At 44.3% G+C, this 15,278-nt stretch overlaps 2 protein-coding genes and 1 long non-coding RNA gene across 3 annotated transcripts in view; 1 reads left to right on the top strand and 2 right to left on the bottom strand.

Annotated features, from left to right (window-relative positions):
- LOC144894055 (uncharacterized) overlaps nucleotides 1-15,278 on the bottom strand; it is an 81,485-nt gene that overhangs the window by 4,412 nt on the left and 61,795 nt on the right. The gene's annotated exons all lie outside the window — the stretch shown is intronic.
- ANAPC4 (anaphase promoting complex subunit 4) overlaps nucleotides 1-15,278 on the bottom strand; it is a 98,905-nt gene that overhangs the window by 39,801 nt on the left and 43,826 nt on the right. Inside the window, exons 18-19 of the mRNA XM_068126754.2 lie at nucleotides 13,742-13,798; nucleotides 13,584-13,640 (exon numbers count right to left, since the gene is read on the bottom strand). Of these exons, the coding sequence (XP_067982855.1) occupies nucleotides 13,584-13,640; nucleotides 13,742-13,798 (114 nt within the window). The remainder of the gene's footprint in view (nucleotides 1-13,583; nucleotides 13,641-13,741; nucleotides 13,799-15,278) is intronic.
- Nucleotides 1-15,278, top strand: part of LOC144894056 (uncharacterized) — a 73,887-nt gene that overhangs the window by 36,776 nt on the left and 21,833 nt on the right. The gene's annotated exons all lie outside the window — the stretch shown is intronic.

Below are 15,278 nucleotides of genomic sequence, written 5' to 3'. Positions count from 1 at the left end.
AGAACCGATCGGCCCCACTTTTATGTCAAAGGTGTATTTTAATACGACCGTTTGGCATACCGACTTCCACCAAGCAGCGCAATACGATACACATTAATATAGATATAATTGGTGTCCTCCCCCACCATGACCAGCTCGGACTATGATTTTATTCTACCCCTTAAATCCCTGCGCACCCCTCAACCAAGTACAACCACCAATTTTCTACTCATTCCGTCCAACGGTTCAGAAGTGCATAGAAATCAGACAAACACGCAAACAGTATGATATTATAGTATAACAATTTCCAACTTTTATGATGTCTATGGTTTTCATGCAGAGAATTGGGTGGGGTATTTTATTAGAACTTGTAATACCCCTCACACTGGGAGTGGCGCTAAAGGGCATATACAATTGACGTCACTTCCGCTGTGAGAATGACGCCGCATACTGCTGCCGCCATTACGGGAGACAAAGCGAGGTGTTCACAACGAGAAGATATGAGCTGGTGCGATTTCAAAGTGAAAATGCCAGCTTTTGTGGCATCTTAGGATGCTCTCATCATGCCAACAGAGAAGAGGGTAGATTGTTTTATCGTGTCCCAGGAATTGTAGCTAATCAATGAACTCAAACTGGGGAATTATCAAGAAAGCAGCAGGAAAAATGACTCGATGGCATTTCTTTAGGTAGTAGGTTGTTAGGAGCAATAACTAAAATTTACTAGAAATAAGAACTAAAAAAAGGCAATAAATATCTGGAGGGTTGGGAGAGGATTTATTCGCCTTTTTACGTCAGAGTTCTTTTTACGTCATCTTGTCTTTTTACCTCTTCATATAAGCCTAGCGTTGGCTTAATGGTTAAAGTGGCTGGCTTGAGATATTAGGGTCCTGCATTTGAGCCCCTGTCAATCCGTTTAACCAACACCAGGTGGGTTGACTCAAACTGTCATCCTTCCGAAGTCAGCAAAATGAGTACCAAATGACTTGTATAGAGGCATTGATGAGTACCAGATGGTTATAGAGAGGCACTGATTGCATCAACGGCAGCTGCGCCCCCCACAAAATGATGCAACCAGCAGCCACAGGCTGCACACACACCACCACCTATTCATCCCATTCCATTTTATCTTTTTGTAGATTGAATAACTTACCCTTGCTATTAATAAAAACCTTTTCACCTGAAAATGCTTTTGCAGTAACTTCCTGCACCCTTGGTAGAACCAGAGAACCACTGGTAGGTGTGGATGACCCACAAAATATGTAACAGAGAAGAAAGTAAATACCAATTTTGGGGGGCAAACCCCTGATTTTTTAAATGCCATGAACAAACTTTAGTACATCACGAGTGATGACGGTTGTGGTCAAGTTTAATTAAAATTGTGTAGTTTCTGAGAAGAAAGCAAATACCTATTTTGAGGGGTTAACACCACCCTTAGAGCCCTTTCGACCCTGATTTTTTAATACCATCAACAAACTTTAGTCCATCACTGGGGATGAAGGAGAGATCATGATATCTGGATATGCAATATTGGGCCGCCACTTCATCTTGTCTGCCAAGTTGAGTTTCTTCAAGCAATACAGATCTATATCACAGAGAGCTATTTTCTCATGGTATCTGTGTTTTACATTCTGGGGTGAGTTGTCAAAGTACTTCGAAAATGCCATCATGTGTCTGTCTGCAAGGGTAGCTTATCTGTCACATTTGTTTGTCTCCCATAATGGCGGACAGGCTTTGTTTTGCATATAACGTGATATAATTGCATCATCTACCTACATGATAAACATATAGGAGTAAATAGAGAATTTGGGTCCACCACCGATGCTGAGCCACGGGACTACAAAGTGTTTTAGCACTAAAACCTTCCCATGAACACCCCGAGTACAACCACCAGTTTTTAAAATGAGTGCATAGAAGTCAAACAAACATACAAACAAACCCACAAACAAATGTCAAAGAAACTCACAATCAAGTGTCAAACACACCCAAAACCAACAAAACAAGCTCAAAACAAAAAATCCCCACAAACAGCAAAAATAAATAAATAAATTAAAAACAAAACAAAAATAAACTAGAACGGCACTCAGTAGAGAGCATACATACCTCCACCTGGTTGGCCATTTCACTCAATGGTGAAGAATCACTTCAAAAATTATACTGTCTGGATTAGGATCCGGATCTTCACCAAAATTGAATCGATTATTCCTTGTCACACACACACAATCTGTCTAACAAGTTTCGTCCAAATCCATCCATAACTTTTTGAGATATCCAGCTATGTATCGTTTTTGGCTATATCTCCCAATGGTGAAGAATCACTTAGAAATTAAATAAATCATATCAGAATCCATATTCAGATCTTCACCAAAAACGAATCGTCCTTGTCAGACACCCAACCGGTCCAACAAGTTTCGTCCAAATCCATCCATAACTTTTTGAGATATCCAGCTATGTATCGTTTTTGGCCCTATCTCCCAATGGTGAAGAATCACTTAAAATATTCAGGTAGCCGGATCCGAATCCGGATCTTCCCCAAAATCGAATCATTTCGTTCTTGTCACATATGTTACATCCTCCTCACTCTCTGCAGACCTGGACAAAATCACAGACTGGGCAAACAAGTGGAACATGTCTTTCAATCCTGACAAATCTCACACTCTTACGATGTCTCTCCGAAAAGACCGTCTGGACAACCCTCCCATCCACTTTCTGAATACTCCTCTCCAAGAAGTTCTGTCACTCAAGCTTTTGGGTCTCACTATCTGCCATGATCTTTCCTGGGAAAACCACATTTCAAATCTGGCCTCCAAAGCCAGTCGCTGACTGGGCATCCTCCGTCGTGCGAAGTCCTTCCTTGGTACACCTGAGCTCCTCACCACTTACAAGGCTTTCATCCGCAGCTCAATGGAGTACTGCTCTCCCCTCTGGTCTGGTGCTCCTGCCTCACACCTAGCTCGTCTTCACGCTGTTGAAACCAAAGCGTTCAGAATCATTGGAATCTCCCGCGATGAAGCTAACTCCAAGGGCCTTTCACTCACTCACCGCAGGCAGGTTGGTGGTCTTTCCGTCTTCTACCTACTCCTCTCTGGCCTTGCCTCCCCCCCCCCCCCCCCCAGCTCTCTCTGGGCTCTGTCCCCCAAATATTCCTACAGGTCGCACAAGATCTGCCTGCAACCCTCTTATGGTTAAACTGCCAAAATCAAGACTTTCTGCTCACCTTCACTCCTTCATTCCTCTTTTCTCCTGCCTCTGGAACAAACTCCCTCACTCTCTTCAATCCCACTCCACCCTCCAGGTCTTTAAAACAGCTGTTCACCACCATCTCTTATCTTCCCCCATCCAAAACCTTGATCTTTTCTACCCCCGCTAATTTCACCCAAAATCCTACACTTTTTTTTTTTTTTGGAAATTCCAACTTCTGTCCTGGAAGTCTTTGGTCCCCTTGTGTTTTATACCTCTCCCCCCCCCCCCCCTCCCCTTCCCACGCCTCCTCCCCCCAAGCCCTCTCCCTCCCACACTTCTCCCTGCTCTCAAATGTTGTGTTTGTGTGCTTCTCCTTCTCTCCCCATCTTGTCTTCCGCTCCCTCTTTTTATATATTTTGTTTGTCTGGTTGATTTGTTTGTGAAATAAATGTTAGCTCTTTCACGAGCCTCGATTCAGTGTACAAAAAAAAAAAAAAATCTGCCAAATTTCGTCCGAATCCATCCATAACTTTTTGAGATATTTTGTTCACAAACAGACAGACAAACGGGCAGACAGGGGTGAAAACATAACCTCAATCCACCTTTGGTGGCGGAGATAATAAACAATCTAACAAGACAGAGGACGTGCATAGCGCTATATATATATATATATATATATATTTTTTTTTTTGTATACAAGATCGAGGCTCGTGAAAGAGCGAACATTAATCACACAGAAAGACAAACCGACACATAAAACATAACATCGGGAGCGGTAGACAAGATGGGGAGAGAGAGGGAAGGACACAAACACAACATTTGAGAGCAGGGACCGAGAGACATAGAGACATCGAGAGATCTGAGAGAGGGCGAGGGCTTTGGGGGGGGGGGGGGGGCATGGGAAGGGGGCGGTGGGAGAGGTATAAAACATATGGACACTGCCAGGACTTCCAGGTAAGAAGTTGGAATTTCAAACAAGGTGGATCTGGGGTGAATTAGCGGGGGTAGAAAAGATCAAGGTTTTGGATGGGGGAAGATAAGAGATGGTGGTGAACAGCTGTTTTAAAGACCTGGAGGGAGGAGTGGGATTGAAGGGAGTGAGGGAGTTTGTTCCAGAGGCGGGAGAAAAGAGGAATGAAAGAGTGAAGGTGAGCAGAGAGCCGAGATTTCGGCAGTTTAACCATCAGAGGGTTGCTGGCAGATCTTGTGCGACCTGTAGGAATATTTGGGGGACAGAGCACAGAGAGAGCTGGGGTGCAAGGCCGGAGAGGAGTCGGTAGAAGACAGAAAGACCACCTACCTGCCTGCGGTGAGTGAGTGAAAGGCCCTCAGAGATAGCTTCATCGCGGGAGATTCCAATAATTCTGAAAGCTTTGGTTTCAACAGCGTGAAGCCGAGCTAGGTGTGAGGCAGGAGCACCGGCCCATAGGGGAGAACAGTATTCCATTGAGCTGCGGATGAAAGCCTTGTATGTGGTGAGGAGCTCAGGTGTGCCGAGGAAGGACTTCGCACGACGGAGGATGCCCAGTCGGCGACTGGCTTTGGAGGCCAGCTTGGAAATGTGGTTTTCCCAAGAAAGATCATGGCAGATAGTGAGACCCAAAATCTTCAGCGACAGAACTTCTTGGAGAGGATTGTTGAGAAAGTAGATGGGAGGGTTGTCCAGTCGATCTTTTCGGAGAGACATAGTAAGAGTGTGAGATTTGTCAGGATTGAAAGACATGTTCCACTTGTTTGACCAGTCTGTGATTTTGTCCAGGTCTTCAGAGAGTGAGGAGGCAGCAGACTGCCGATCTGAGGGAAGAGGAATGGAGCGGCAGAGAGTGGAGTCATCAGCAAAGAGATAGAGAGGATTTTCGAGAGAGTCAGAGAGATCATTGATGAAGACCAGAAAAAGCACGGGGCCCAGAACACTGCCTTGGGGAACTCCAGCCTGAACAGGAAGAGGAGATGAGAGAAACCCATTCAGGGCCACACGTTGACGACGACTAGAGAGGAAGTCCGCCAGCCATGCGTGGAGATTTCCATGGATACCAAAGGAGGAGAGTTTGGTGAGCAGAGCGGGGTGCCAGACCGTGTCGAAGGCACGTGATATGTCGAGGGAGACAGCTCTAATTTCCTGTTTGGCATTGAGGACCTCCATCCATTGTTGAGACAGCAGAAGCAGCATGTCCAGAGTAGAGTGACCTGGTCTGAAACCAAATTGATGATCAGAGATCAAGCCATTGGAGAAGAGGAAAGATTTCATATCCGAAGCAATGATGGATTCCATGACTTTGCTGATAATTGGGAGAAGGCTGATTGGTCTGTAGTTGCTAGGATCTGTTTTTGCACCTTTTTTGTGCAAAGCGGTGATGTTGGCTGATTTCCAAGCAGATGGCAGTTGACCTTGAGCAAAAGAGAGGGTGAAGAGAACAGAGAGAGGGTGAGATAGAGCAGCAGAGCAGGATTTTAGGACCCGTGGGCTGATGCCGTCGGGTCCAGTTGCAGAATCAGAGTCGAGGGTTGACAGAAACTTTTCCACCTTGTCAGGAGGAAAGGACACGGAGTCCAGGAGCAGCAGGGTACGACTGGGTATGGTGGGTACAGAGAGGGATGGGTTTGGGACACAAGATTTAGAGGCAAACACAGAGTTGAGGCATTCAGCTTTTTCACGTGCGGAGTCAGCTGTGTAGCCGTTTGAGGTAAGGGAGGGGATGGAGGGGGAACAAACACCAGAAACGGATTTGACCAGACGCCACCAGGATTTGGAAGAGGGAGACAGATAAGAGAGTTCGGTCTTGAGAACAGAGAGATATTGTTTCCTGGCTCTCCTGAGGGTGGACACACACTTGTTTCGGGCTTTGTGAAAGGAAATGAGATTTCCTTCCGTTGGATTTGCTTTCCAGGAGACGAAGGCAAGTTGTTTCTGGGCAACAGCCTCACCACAAGAATCCGTGTACCATGGACGGGAGGAAGGGTATGACAACTGGAGACGAGATGGGATAAATCTGTGCATGAGAGAGAGCAATTTACTTTGGAAGAATTCCCAGGATGAGTTGATGTCAGAGGTGGTAGAGATGGGAGACCAGTCCAGATGATTGATGGCTGCTTGAAGACCGTGCCAGTTGGCCTGAATGAAATGCCAGACTCGTCGACGCTGAGCAGGCTCCCTGAGGATGGTCAGAGAGATGTCCACTTTAACAAGGACATGATCAGATGATCCGATCGGAGCAGAAGAAGAGCAGCAGACATTTTCAGGGAAGTTAGTCATAACCAAGTCCAGAAGAGAAGATGTTCCGTTGACTGAGATCCGGGTCGGGAAATTGACAGATTGTGTCAGTCCCAGTGAGTCGCAGAAGTCCTTTGCTGAGGAGCCATGGCTGGTGAGAGAGGTACCCACACCCAGCCAACTGGCATGATGACAGTTGAAATCACCACATATGAGGAAGAGAAAGTTGGGATGAGTAGATAGAAGTTGGTCCATATCATCAGACAGCGAGATGTAGATGGAGTCATCACTGTTTGGTGGACGGTACAACACACATATGAACAAGAGGTGGGAGCGAAGGGGAAGCCGTAGCCAGAGGTATTCCTGGGGGTGAGGTGGAGAGAGTGCAGTGCAGGGCGAGTGAGGAAGAGAGTTTTTGATAAAGATAGCAACCCCGCCTCCAGGACGAGGCTCAGGTCTATCATACCGGAGGAGGGAGTAGCCCGGGAGACATACTATGGAATCAGAGACATCATAAAGGAGGAAAGTTTCTGTTAAGCAGATCACGTCTGGTTTGACAGAAGCAACCTGTATGGAGAGATCAGTTAAGTTTGAACGAAGGCCCCGGATGTTTGAGGTCCATACCGTTAATGAAGAGGAAGGGGGAGCATCAGATACAGAACAGGGGGGAGGAGGGGTAGGGTAAGATGTGGAAGAGGTGGAAGAGGTAGGGAGAGCTGTTGAAGGTGTGTCAGAGATTTCAGAATAGCTCGGAGAAAGGGAAGGATGGGGCGGACAAAAGGTTTGATGGTGATTGGGTGAGCCACAATGAGGTGTTATTTGAGGAGGGGGAAGAGCGAGGCAGAAGGTTGGGGGAGATGGAGGTGAGAGTTTGAAGGGGGAAGAAGCGGGGAGGACGCTTTGAGGAGGGGGAGTGAGAGGGGTGAAATTGAGAAGCAATGAGGGTGGGGAGATTTGAAGGGGAGGGGTGAGGGGGGAGTTTGGGAGGGAAGGGACAAGGGGAGGGATTTGAAAGGGATGGGATATGGGGGAGATTTGGAGGGGAGGGGTGAGGCAGGAGTCTAGGAGGGGAGGGGCGAGGGGGCGTCTTGGCGGGGAGGGGTGAGGGGGTAGTTTAGGAGGGAGGGGGCAAGGGGGGAGATTTGAAAGGGATGGGTGATGGGGAAGATTTGGAGGGGAGGGGTGATGGGGAAGATTTGGAGGGGAGGGGTTATGGGGAAGATTTGGAGGGGAGGGGTGAGATTGGATTTTTGAAAGTGTACGATTTATGGGAAACGAACATTTATTGCAAAATGAGTTTCTTGTGACCTTCGAGTTAAAAATACGTTTAAGGACGCTGGATGGAGGATGGAGTGCAGGAGAGTTTAGGGAATGTAGAAAAAAGGCACTATAGGAGATGGATATTTTTTTTGGGATGAATTGATTTGGTGAGCAAGTCGAAAGCAGCCTTTTAAAGAAGAAGAAGAAAAAGGTGTTATAAAATATGACGGAATACATAACTTGAGGGGAAAGTGTAAACATTGAAGGTTAATGAGTGAAAACTATCTGGGGAAATGGGGGAGAAACACGTGGTCGAAGAACGAACGAACGAATAAGAATGAATAAACGAATGTGAACAGAGAAGGAAATGTTTTTTTTTTTTTGTTGTTTTTTTTTTAGTTGAGTTGAGATTTACACAAGGAAGTAGGCTATGGGTGAAAAGACTGGGAATACAGAGAACGAAAGTTATTGGATCACAAACTTATTACGAAAGTTATTACGAAAGAATAACGAAAGTTATTGAATTTGCGAAATGCAAATAAAAAAGTTGCCATGGAAACAGCAATTTGGTAATTTAAAAAATTTGACCCAAGTGTTTTACATGATTGAATGTTGTGCATATAGTCTAGTAGGAAGACTAGGTCCCCCTGCACCCCCCGGAGATATACTTCTAATCAGTGTTTCTAGATTGGAAAAAATGTGTAGAAAATGACTAGCTATGGCCCCAAGCTGAAAAAATGTCCCACATACCATTTTTATGCAAATTACTGCTGCCATTATCAAAAAAACGATTTTTGACATATCTCAGCCAATATTGCAGATAATTGAAAAATGAAGGTGTCTAGACCCATGTTTTGAAGGGCATAGATCATGATAGAACTATTCATAACATGATTACATGTGTCTATGGTATACTAGTATGCATATTAATGCTGTAATTACAAAATAATCAGTTTTACAAATGATAAGGATACGTTAATACTGCAGATAACTTAACATGGTACATAAGGGGTCTAAACCCAGGTATTTTCAAGGTTAAATGTCAACAAGATGCTCCTGAGTCTTGCATAGGGGCGGGACATTGGCAGTAACATTGGTACCACTCAACTTTTCTTCCCACCATTGACTTTGTATTGCGAGAGATTTTCACTTGCTTATTTAAAGGTTTCTCACCCAGCCCACGTAAAATCTACCAACTCCTGCTGTTAACTCCCAAACATATTTTTTTATGTTATCCAATCACAGTGCAGAAATGACAGACTAGAGATCCAAATTAGTGCTGCTATAGCTGCCATTTTACATTTCCATCCATGTAACATGCGCGCTCGCGCGCTCGTATCAATTGGTAATGTCGCGCGCTCGTATCAATTGGTAACGTTGATGTTATTGAATACCTCAGTTGAAAGTTCAGTCTTCCATTCCATCTGTGTGTTGTTCTTGGTATTCATCCTCCAATCTAGCCAGGTAAGATGCTAACTATAATGTTACTCACACTCTTGACTTCAGTTTCTGTATGAAATCATAAACAGGCAGAATAACAGCTGAGCCAGCTAGCACCATGTTAGCTAACGTTAAAGCTAGCCTCATCTATGTACAGTATGTTCCTAATGTCGGTGTAACTTAAACTTTTGTTAATGCCAAACATGAGACATATCTGTTGACTTCTGTATATGAATTGAACCAGAAAGAGGCACGACAGCTGAGCTAGCTACAGTAACTTAGCACAATGTTTCATTGGCCTAGATAGCTAACGTTAGTGTGGAAGAATTTAGATGTTTTAGCTATTAGCACTTTTGATGCCACTAAACATGGTTTAGTCAGCTAAAAAGTACCCTAGTGTAGAACATGACTCAGAACCTCTGTTACCTCACTGAAAACTCAGAGCCTCCTTTCACAGGCACTTTTAACATCATTCGTGATTTCTTATTTGTCATTTAACAGTGATGGTAGACATCGACAGCAAGCATGCCCAAAAGAAAACGGAGTGTAGAACCTGCAGCCCAAAGCTCTCCTCCTACATGCATCCTTCATGTACCATCCATGTCTGATCATGGGGATTTCACGCCCCTCCGTAAAATTAAAGGATCTGCTTCAGAAAAACTGCAACTGCTTCAAAAGATCCGGGATAGACGTCTCAACCAACCGCATGACTCCCCATGTCGTATGCAATCAGTATGTGATCAGATCCCGGCAACTCTTCCTGATGACCTAGAAAGAGTAGGATATCACAGCAAGTGTTATAAGCACTTTGTCCGCCACTTTCATCGTCTGGGAGATGATACAGAACCAGGGCCATCAACCTCATCATGGCATCACTCTCCTCGTAAATCAGGAGGTTCTGCTGAACCCATCTTCCCGCCAGAGTGTATATTTTGTGAGAAAGTTGAGACCAAAGATGCTCATCGCAATACTGAGAGGCCTACAACCTTCCCATCCTTTAAAAACAAAGAAAATGCATGGGAGCAAATCGAAACACGGGCTGAGAAAATGGGTCTCTATCGACTCCATCGAAAGGTGAAAAACAAAGACCTCTTTGCATGTGAGGCCAAACACCATCCGTCATGTTTTAAAGCTTTCCGCACAGCATTCTACAACTATGAGCGTGCGATTCACAGAGCCGAAGCACCAAAGGAGCAGGCTTGCATGTCAGCCGCCCATGAAAAGGCATTCAACTCAGTACTGGAACACATTCAAACCCAGGTCATCCAGCAGAATAAAGTTCTACAGCTTTCTTCCTTGCGCTTGCTCTATGTCGAGGAACTGAAACTGAATGGATATGAGAACTCAAATTATCGGTCAGAGAAACTACTGAAACGCCTACAGAATGACCCAATCAAGGAGCATATCCACTTCACGAAGGTTGATCATGACAAATGTGATGTCATTTCTTTCTGGCTTGTGCACAGCTCAAACATAACAGTTTCCAATGCTCTCGCACGAGCATTCACACTCGGAAGCACAAACAAGAACCAAAATGTTGCCCTCCAACTTCGCCAGGGTATTCTACAGGCTTTCAGAGAGTGTAAAGACCAACCATGGCCACCAACAGCTGAAGACATGGAGCTCAATCCTGAAGACATCCTACCTCCAGACCTTGTCCGCTTTCTCAGCGTGCTAATGACTGGCAAGGAGGGCATCGAGACAGAAAAGGTGAAGCGTCTGGTCTTCTCCATTGGACAAGATCTGTGCCGTGCAGTGTCAGATGGAAAATGGAAGTTACCAAAGCACATTCTCCTCTGTGTGACTGTAAGGCACCTGTTCCGAAGCAAACAGCTCACCACAATACTACACAGGCTTGGACACTCTGAGAGCTACGATTTCGCCTTGGAGTTGGAAACTGCTCTCGCCAAGGTCCTGGATGAAGTCTCAACTTATCGTACACCACAAATTGTGACAGGAGAGGGCAACCTTGTATTCCACTGTGAGTGGGACAACTTGAATAAAACCACTACCAGTGTGCACGGCAGCAACATTGTAAACAGTGCTGGAGGAATCATGGTGCAGGAGGTCAAGCCCGGGTTCGAGAGCAGCAAGGACCGAATGCTACCTACCATCAATAGGTCACAACAGCGTAGCCTGAAGGTCGACACACCAAAAACTCTCCCACCCTTGCACTTTACTCGCGTTGGCCCGAAGTTCCCTGAAGGCTCATCATTCACACCGCCAGCAGAGAATGACACAGTCTATGCCACTACGATGCAAGAGTACTACATCTGGCTCTTCATCAGATACATCGGAAGCTGTGGCCTGCAGCCTGTGCCTGGGCTAGGGGGTTTCACCTCTGCAACTGGTTCTCCCCCACCCAGCAAATCAACAGTCGACTACTGCACGCCTATCCACCAACCGATCACAGACAACGCAGTTGTTCGTGAGCTACTGAAGCGTTCCGAGGCAGCAACTGCTGAGGTGGGTCAGAGATGGGTCCTGAATACATTTGATCTGGGTGTCTGCATGAAAGCCCTTCCCATCATCTGGCGCTGGCCAAATGAATTTGCTAGTCATGTAGTAACGATTGGACCCTTCCACACATCCATGAACTACATCGGGATGCTCACTGGACACAAGATGCGTGGTTCTGGATATGCAGAGATTCTCTTTGAGGCACAACTAGTAACAAGTGGATCTCTCAAAGGTGTTCTCAGTGGAAAGGCCTACGCAAAGTCCCTCTTTTGCCTCAAAACAGTGTGTGAGGCAATGGAGAGGCTGTTGATGGAGAGATTCACTGAGGAGGAGAACATCATGATCTCTGACCCTGCTGTGCTTCTCAGAATGACCCAGTCTTGCAACCGAGAGCACCTCGATGAAGCCCTCAAAGACCCCTCAACTCTACTCCTCATCAAAAAGTACCATGCCTTTGAGGAAAAGGTGCGCAAGGGCCACCTGGGGAAGACAGCTGCCTTCTGGATGTCGTTCATTACCCACTGCCATCTTGTCTTCATGCTCCTCCACTCTGAAAAGTCGGGCCCTTGAAAAAGCTGGAGAAGAATCCCAGGTTTCACAGGGCATTCGGTGAACTGGGTGACAACTGGGATGCCAACCCTGAGGTGGAGAGGCAGTTAGAAAAATTCACCTGTGTGATGTACGGCCAGAGTCGCGAGTCATCAGTGGACATTGTCCGTGCCAAGCTGCTACGAAAAATGGTGGGAGAGGACAAGACCCTCACATCCAAGTCCAAGGTTGATCTGGCTCGCCTTCCTCCATGCCAGTCTGCCCTGAAGCCGCACATCCAGCGTGTGAACCACCGCGTAGCATTGTACAAAAGAGCCGATCAACCTATCATCGAAAAGCCAAAACCTTATGAGGAGCAAGGATGGATAAGGACTGATGAAGGACTGTTGAAACCAATGTGGTCCAGTGGTCCCATCCTACCAACCTCACTGGTGGATCTTCTGAACACAGGAGAGCACGAAGAGGAGGAGGAAGAGGAAGGAGAAGAAGAGTTTGACTCTGACGATTTCGATGAAAATGATGATGACTGACTCAGTGTAGAATCACTAATGCTAATGATGTTTATCTAAAACAAGCAAGAGAAGAGTGGTCACATTGAGTGCTAGGACTATTTTGACAGTTGTAATATTTAGAAAAATAAAACTTTGTGTTAACGTCTGTGTAGACGGACCTTAATATGAGTCTATTATTTCGTAAAACTGTGATTATTTTGTAAATAAAGCACTAATTAGCATACTAGTATACCATAGACACATGTAATCATGTTATGAATAGTTCTATCATGATCTATGCCCTTCAAAACATGGGTCTAGACACCTTCATTTTTCAATTATCTGCAATATTGGCTGAGATATGTCAAAAATCGTTTTTTTGATAATGGCAGCAGTAATTTGCATAAAAATGGTATGTGGGACATTTTTTCAGCTTGGGGCCATAGCTAGTCATTTTCTACACATTTTTTCCAATCTAGAAACACTGATTAGAAGTATATCTCCGGGGGGTGCAGGGGGACCTAGTCTTCCTACTAGACTAATAGCAAATTTACACGTAAGCTGAAATAACTGAAACAAATTTACACACAGACATTAAAAAAGAAAATTATAGCATCTCACAAAGATAATAGTTTACATCAACCTAACCCCTCCCCCCAATCCCACTCCCTTACCCCAATAATGAGATTATGCTTTTCCCTCATGTCTAAATATGTTTACAAATACAATATCTTAGAAACATAGATGGTGTCATCTTATAACACCACATGTGGCGATATATTCCATCCACCAAAAACGGTATAAACGTATAAAACTGCATTTCACCAAAGCTTTGTACTTGTTTTTTCACCAGTATTTTTGGTTTCAAATTTTTCTTTATCTCAAAATTAACTACAAACACAAGTTTAGAGTAATTTTTAAACCTTTTCCGCAATATCGAAATAAATGAATATCTAAAGAAACCAATGGTAGAAACTATTATCAGAACTTAAGTCCAACACAAAATAACTCACCTGACTTACTCTCTCCACACTGAAATACTTTCCACTTTTTTCATAATCATTTTTCTTCTATAAAACACACAAAAACGAACAAAATTAATCAAGAATGTGATTCATCGTCTGAGATTTGACATACGGTAAAACAAAAGCTGTAAGAATAAAAGCCTTACGGGTCCAAAATGCTCTTCAATAAAATTTGCCACAAGCATGACATCCTTCTGGCTCATCTGTGAAGGCCAAAGAAATACAAGTCATTTATTTTTAGTCCATTGTAAATATTTACAATAGGTCATTATTGACGGACAGCTGGAAGAAAGGAATAAACAACAAATTAAATTTAAACTCGAATAACACTCTTCGACGTCACGAGGTCGACTGATATGTCTCCGCCCACATTATTACATCATATAATAGTTGTGCCAAGTTTAATTTAAATCCATTCACCTGATTTTACCAAGTTAGCACTCTGAACTTTGACCGATTGACCCCAAACTTTAATCAGTTCATGTTTACATCATTATACATACCTGCACCAAGTTTTAATTTAAATCCCTTCAGCTGTTCACAAGTTCTCACATTTTTGGCTGACATGACCTCTGGAACCTTTGACCTCAAGACCCCCAAAATCTAATTAGTTAATCTTTACATCATTATACATATCTGTACCAAGTTTGAATTAGATCCTTTTCGCCATTCTCAAGTTATAGACATATTACAGACTTTGACCTTTGCCCACAGGACCCCAAAAATCTAATCATTTCACTTTTGACCCCAAAATCTAATGAGTTAATCTTTACATCATTATACATACCTGTACTACGTTTGGATTGCATCACTTCAGCTGTTCTCAAGTTATAGACCTATTGCAGACTTTGACCTTTGACCCCAAAATCTAATCGCTTAATCTTTACATCATTATACATACCTGTACTACGTTTGGATTGGATCACTTCAGCCGTTCTCAAGTTATAGACCTACTAGCAAAGGTACCCATCAATGACGGGGATGCATAAATGTCTCACCTGAAATGAGCAATTTCCTTTGGAGTGTGTATTGGTAGAAATGGGAATTCAGTGTAAAAATTCAGTGAGCAAATGTCGCAATGGGTGCAGCTGGTAACCTCGCCAACCTCGTTCCATTCTATCAGCTAAGATTTCCAATCCATGCCTGTTGTACCTCTGAAATACTGCTCAGGAGTGAGGGTGATATTATGAAAGCTCAGCTGGGAAATGGGTTTAGGCATGTTTTGGGCCTACAGCCTGATGGAAGATCACCAAAGTTCTTTCCATACCAACCGACCACCTCCAGGCACCTATACCTCTCCACATCGTACGTTTCTTCAGCTCCGACCTTCCCCTTCTCTTTATACTCCCCATAGCTTTGCTTTCAGCAATTTCCCACAGCATTTCATTCTGGTTTCCCATTCGATGACCCATAGATCAGTAGTTTCACATTTCAATATGTTTCATTTTGAGATATCATTTTAGATTCATCATCACAACTTGTGATGCTATGCGAATAGTGCACGGAAAAGGTCGGCAAAACGGATTTTGGGAGGAAATTTTTTACAATTATCTAAGGGGTCTAAAGTTTTTTTTAGGGTCATAAAGGGGTCTAAAGTGTTGAAAGAATCAAGGATCTTAAAAGGGCCAAATGGGGTCTAAAGGTGTCTAAAGATGAAAGAGCAAAAGGGGTCAAAAGTGTCCA

The sequence above is a fragment of the Myxine glutinosa genome, chromosome 10 (genome assembly GCF_964187855.1).
Source record: "Myxine glutinosa chromosome 10, kmMyxGlut1.1, whole genome shotgun sequence".
In the NCBI taxonomy this organism is placed as follows: domain Eukaryota; kingdom Metazoa; phylum Chordata; class Myxini; order Myxiniformes; family Myxinidae; genus Myxine; species Myxine glutinosa.
Note: the sequence above shows the minus strand (reverse complement) of the source record. Positions and strands in the feature narration are given on the sequence as shown.